A 6,076-nucleotide genomic window follows, 5' to 3' on the forward strand; every position below is an offset into this window, starting at 1 on the left:
CTCCAGATATCTTTTTTTATATTTTTCGGGGGTTTTTTTAATATACAGTACTGTATATAAAATCTAATTAAATAAAGTTTTAACGCTTTTATCGATTAACCTTGTATAAATATTTGAAAAACCTTGTTTCTTAATCTTATCATTGATCATCTAAAATAACAGTAACATCGTAAACCAGATGTCCCTTGCTCAGTCCGAAAATTTGTATATACATATAAATCCTCTTTTTCGATTCAGAATCAAATTTTCAAGATGCAAACCATTCTCTTATTCGTTACTGCCGTTGCTGTTGCTATTGTCCTCACGGTAAGGTATAGTTTAATATTATTTTTATTTGCACAGTTTGCACAAAAGTGTTCAAATTAGCTGATATTCTTTCGTTGCATGAGAATACAAGAATTTTCTTCCCAATAAAAATATTGAACACTTATTTTACGTATTTCTTACAATGAAAAGTTTTTACAAAATGGATTCGTGTTGAATTCATTCTGAAATTCGTGAATAGCTAGAGTTAAGTTGATATTTCCTGTTCCTTATCCATGTTAATCAACTGAAATTAGTCGGCCTGTTAAGAGAACGATATATTTTTTTTTAATTTTCCTCCCTGTGGGCATGAGAGGTGATAATGGGTCCATAATGGGTCAGTCGATTGGTCAATATATCAGGATGGTTCATCCCCAAAAAGTTTCTGGGATTTCTTTATCTTTAATCACTCGATCATCTGACCGATAAGAAGATAAAATTATAGATATAATTCTATAATAAAGTCACCCTATTGTGAGTTTAATTCCTCCCAATAAATGATCATGAATAAGAAATTGGGGTTTTTTCATTCATGGTGATTGATGTCGAATAGTCCATATCGTGGTGTCGTGTCATTAGCAAATACAAATTCGAAGTTTTCAATTCATTGCATTACAATGGAGATAAATGGAAAAATCTTCGCAGATCTGTTTCGAATTATAGCAAAATACCAGTTGAATATTCAGCAATAAATCATAATTTAAATCTATTTATATAACCCATTGAACGCATGTCCGTCCGTCCGCGTAACGGTATGCCAAAAACGGGCACTAGAGGCGCCCTAGCGATGATTTTAAAGTAACAATAAATTATTTTTATTTGTAATAGAAATTTATTATTGATATGAATTTATTATTTATACCACGGAATGGTATAAAGAATTATTATATGCCTTGCCTTATTACAGTAGAACCTCGATTATCTGACCCCAATTAACCGACACTTCGGTTAACTGACCGTCCTAGTCGGCAAATTTCAAATGTCCGCTAATGATGTGGCGCTACAATATTTCACTATGTCTTGGCTACTTTAATATTATTTTTACGTGTTTTAGCTGGCAACCCTCATTCGACCATGAAAGGGAGCCAGTATTTAAACGAGGCTTAATTTTCTAATTTTTAACGATACAATAGCGACGATTATTATTTTTAAAAATTTTTGTTAGGCTTAACATCGATGAAGTAGGTTAATAGCGATATACTAATATACTAATATACTAATTACTGGGATATAATAATATACTACACTAATAATGGATTTTTTCATACTTTTCGGTTATCCGACTTTTCAATTATCCGACCAACCCGTCCCCAATTAGGTCGGATAATCGAGGCTCTACTGTATATGCTTTGATTAACCTTGCGCAGCACGTTTACAACATCACGTGACTCAGTGAACGTCGCGCATTGACTCACGAGAAATTTGTTAAAAAATGGCGCATACATTTAAAATCGAGATTTACAAGCGAAGGTAAATAAACAAATTAAACTACTTTAAAGTATTTACAGAATGTTTAATACGTAGAAATCTAGAACCGTACGACGCGATTGAAACTTTAACAGAGCTGTAGAGCATATTGATAGGAACAAAAAAGTCAAAGGAACCGTGCCTTATGGTAATTTGTAAAGAACGCCCACTAGGGGGTGTCCCGGGCTACTAGTATTTCAATATTTCATTGTTGTTTTCAGGTGATGATGTTTGTGGGGATTTAGAAGAATTTCGAAAATGCGGAACTGCGTGTCCAGACACCTGCGAGAATTACCAAGAACCATTAAGGATCTGTAACAAAATGTGTGTTCCAGGCTGTTTTTGCAAAACAGGATATGTAAGAGCTCCAAGCGGCTTGTGCATACTTCCAGAAGAATGCGATTCTGATTAATTTAAGAATGATTTTAAATCATAAATAAACAAATAAAAACTTGAAATTTTCGAAATATTTTGTAANATATATAAATATGTATTCGATAATTTTTACTTTTCCGGCTGTTATATATAACAGAGGAAAAGTATAGCGCTCGGTCAAAAAATGACCCCTCCCAAATTTTTACATTTTTGGACTCGGGACACCTCGAAATTTCGAGATACGCAAAAGATTCGAGGTTTTTTTTTTACTATATGTGTGGATGTTAGACTGTGTGGGGGGGCATGATTTCGTCCACCCTGTTTGAAGCCTAATAATTTCTGTGGTCAGAGTGATCAGAATCGGAGTCAGATGGTCTAACACGGGAGTTAGTTATTTAAGTCAAAGTGGTTGAACTAAATCGTGTCCCCATATACATTCTAACATCTTAAGCGAGAACATCTTAACGGGTTTTACTGTACTATTATAAAATGGCAAAAAAGCTTACTTTGAGGGTAAAGACGAGTTTTATTTCATTTTTTTTTTTAAATTTTGAACGCTAATAACGAGTAAACTATTCATTAAGAATTATGGCACATGGCGAATCTTTTTGAGCCTACGTGCCATAGAGTAAGCATACTTTCTTATAAAGATGTTTATAGTCAAAGTTTATAGATGTTTATAGTGTCAAAGTTTTTAAATAAATTAAACGAATATGCTTTAACTACAATAAATGTAAAAAAAGTGATTTCAAAAGGATGATCAGGTGATAAACCGAAAGGACGATTGAAAAAGACAGATGATAAATCGAAATCGTGATACGTTACGTGCCAGATGATTTATCCTTTGTTCCACTTTGGGCACGCATGCAATAGGTTCGCCACGCCTGTCCTAAACGAATCCAAACACGAATTCATATCATAGTGTTATATCATGCGTTAACAAATACAAATCCGGGGTTTTCAATTCATTGCATTACAATGGAGATAAATGGAAAAATCTTCGCAGATCTGTTTCGAATTATAGCAAAATACCACTTGAATATTCAGCAATAATCATAATTTCAATATTTCATTGTTGTTTTCAGGTGATGATGATTGTGGAGCTTTAGAAGAGTATCACGAATGTGGAACTGCGTGTCCAGACACATGCGATAATTACCAAAATCCAGTAAGGCTCTGTATCAAAATATGTGTTCCAGGATGTTTTTGCAAAAAGGGATATGTAAGAGCTCCAAGTGGCTTGTGCATACTTCCAGAAGAATGCGATTCTGATTAATTTAAAAATGATTTTAAATCATTCTTAAACGAATAAAAAATTGAAAATTTTCGAAATATTTTGTAATTTTTATTACATTTCACATGTTCTGTTTTAAAGATTTTTAATTTAAAATTAACAAAGCAAAACTTTTAAATACTGTAATATCATATCAAATTAATATCGATGATATTTTTATCTCATATTTTAAATGGAACGTTTCATAAACTTTCATTGAATCGTTAAGATTAATTCCATGAAGATACTATAGTCGACACTCTGGCGTTGTTGTCTAAAAGGTATAATTCGTGAATTATTCTATTTTTAAATTAATATAATTTTATGTAATACTTTTATAAAGTAAAAGCACTTATATTCGGTACAAATAAAGGGCCAGCAAAGCCATTTGGATGGTACCTAGAACATCGCGAGACCTCGAAACTTTATATTTTATAATTATAAAAAACATTATACAAAAGTGATTAAAACTTTTTCTATTTAATTCGTTTATTTTTAAGGCTATCGGACAATGATAAGTTTTTATTTTTGGCCCACCAATGACCTAATCGATAAAACACCCAAACACTGGTTCTCACCCGATCAATGGCCTCATCACGTGGAGATTACTGATTTTCTTTACGTATCTAACATCTAAACGCACACTTGGCGGTGCGTTCGTTACAGATCACAATTTCTTTCATTGTTGTTTTAAAATGTATATAATGCGATAATAATTCCTTCAAACTGTTTATAATGAAATGAACTTTGGAATAATTAGTAATGAAATAAATCTGTAATGCATCGTCAAGTGTGCGTTTGAAAACCGAAATATTGTTGTATTACAGTTTGGTACAGATCGGGCAGAAGGTTCAGGAGTTAATAATAGGAATGAAATCAGGAGGAGCACCTATTCTATTATCTATATACCGTATATAAAAACATAAGAAACCGCCGAGTCCAACAGCAATTCCGACAAAATATAATGATTCTGTAAAAACGTGTAATCCATCAGACTAAGCAGTTCCGAGAAACTTCTGTCGAAAGAGTTTGGACTCGAATCAGTTCCAACAGTTCCAGTCCGAGAAACGTTCTGGCCCACCAGTGGCCAAGCGGTTCCGTTCCCTGAACACTGGGAGTTCGGTCGTGAGTCCGCGCCTCGCTAGGACGGGCTGGCCACGTGGAGTTTTCCGAATTTTCTCCACGTCTGTAACGCTTAAATAGGGGCCAGTTTCCTTTAAAAAGACCTCCCGGAAGGCATCCCCCTTGACAGATAGCCCAAGTGTTGCGCTGTCATAAATAAACAAACAAACAACCGACATTAAAAACAAAATAGGAACCAACACAAGAACTGAAAGAATGACAGAAATTGAAAAACAAAGCGCATCAACAAGACAAAACCCAAGAATTTATCGATTAAATTATTTTGCAGTAAATTTTCTGGCTTTTGCCCAAGCAAATTTTTCGATTACGTCACTGAAATTTGTTTGTTTAGCTCAGGAGTCGCCAAAGTGGTCGATATCGACCCCCAGGGGTCGATATCGACATCAACATCATTCGGGGGTCGATGCGGCTAGGGGGTCAATTAGGGGGTTGACGCGGCTAAAGGCCCACAACCTTTTTTCTTTTTGCTCATACAGAAATCACAACGTTTCATTTTTTGCTCATACACTTACACTTGTGATAAAACTTTACGGTGGGGGTCAATGTGATGTTTTGGAAAGTGGTTGGGGGTCTACGGTTAAAAAAGTTTGGCGACCCCTGGTTTAGCTAAATGATTTCCAATGCACAAAATTGTTAGATTATTTAGTCGCTCCCGACAAGTTGAGTTTCTTTGCCACGTCTTCAGCAAACCTTAGAATATTAAACTACGTCAAGAATTAAATATTCTAATTAAATTGAACTCAACATTCCACAAGAAAATCCAAACGAAGCAACAAATATAGCTGGTCATCTTCATGCCGCCGCCGACGAACCCGGTTTCCTGACTAGGGTCCTATCACTTACTATCATGTGGGGGCCATGATTTACATTATTTATTGTATTCGATATTTTTAATCAAATTTTGCAATTTTAATCATAATTTATTTTCTCCAAACAATAACTCCTAATTTGTGCAAGAAATAGAAACATTTGTTGCCAGGTATCAGTCACTATTTAACTGCTTAGGCTTCGCAAATATACTAGCACACATTACAATTACAGCGGAAGACATTGGCAGTTTTGACAAGCTACAGCAGTTTCATTTAAATATTTTTCGGTGATTCCTTTTGTCCGAGTCTTTTCTAAATAGCACGCAGAATGAAGTGATAACATATAAAATTCTATTATGTTTCGGTTGAAATAACTTGCATGTTAGGTATAGAAAAGGCAAGACCTATAACAGTGTTTCCCAACGTGGGGTCCACGCCCCACAGGGGGCAATTTGATTGTTAAGAGGGCAATTCGAAAATGGACTCGTCCAGAGTTTAAGTTAATTTAACCATATAGCCGCTGTATATGTTATGGGGGGCATAAGAATTTTAGAAAGGCTTAGGTGGGGCATAGCACAGAAAAGGTTGGGAAACACTGATGTAGACAGTAAAGTTTCCGGTGAGTCAAAAGGTATGGAAATGCTTATACAGTAAAAGTGACGGTTAGTGTTTCTCATCTTCCGGTCCTTTGCTTGTCCCGGGATTT

At 34.9% G+C, this 6,076-nt stretch overlaps 1 protein-coding gene across 1 annotated transcript in view; it reads left to right on the forward strand.

The window, feature by feature from the left end:
• The window catches only part of LOC111634102 (SCO-spondin-like), a 60,568-nt gene that overhangs the window by 23,601 nt on the left and 30,891 nt on the right, over window positions 1-6,076 (forward strand). The window contains 3 exon segments of the mRNA XM_023378779.1: window positions 220-306; window positions 1,992-2,180; window positions 3,231-3,407. Of these exon segments, the coding sequence (XP_023234547.1) occupies window positions 220-306; window positions 1,992-2,180; window positions 3,231-3,407 (453 nt within the window).

Source organism: Centruroides sculpturatus, unplaced genomic scaffold, assembly GCF_000671375.1.
Source record: "Centruroides sculpturatus isolate CEXI.00-Female unplaced genomic scaffold, Cexi_2.0 scaffold823, whole genome shotgun sequence".
NCBI classification, from domain to species: Eukaryota; Metazoa; Arthropoda; class Arachnida; order Scorpiones; family Buthidae; genus Centruroides; species Centruroides sculpturatus.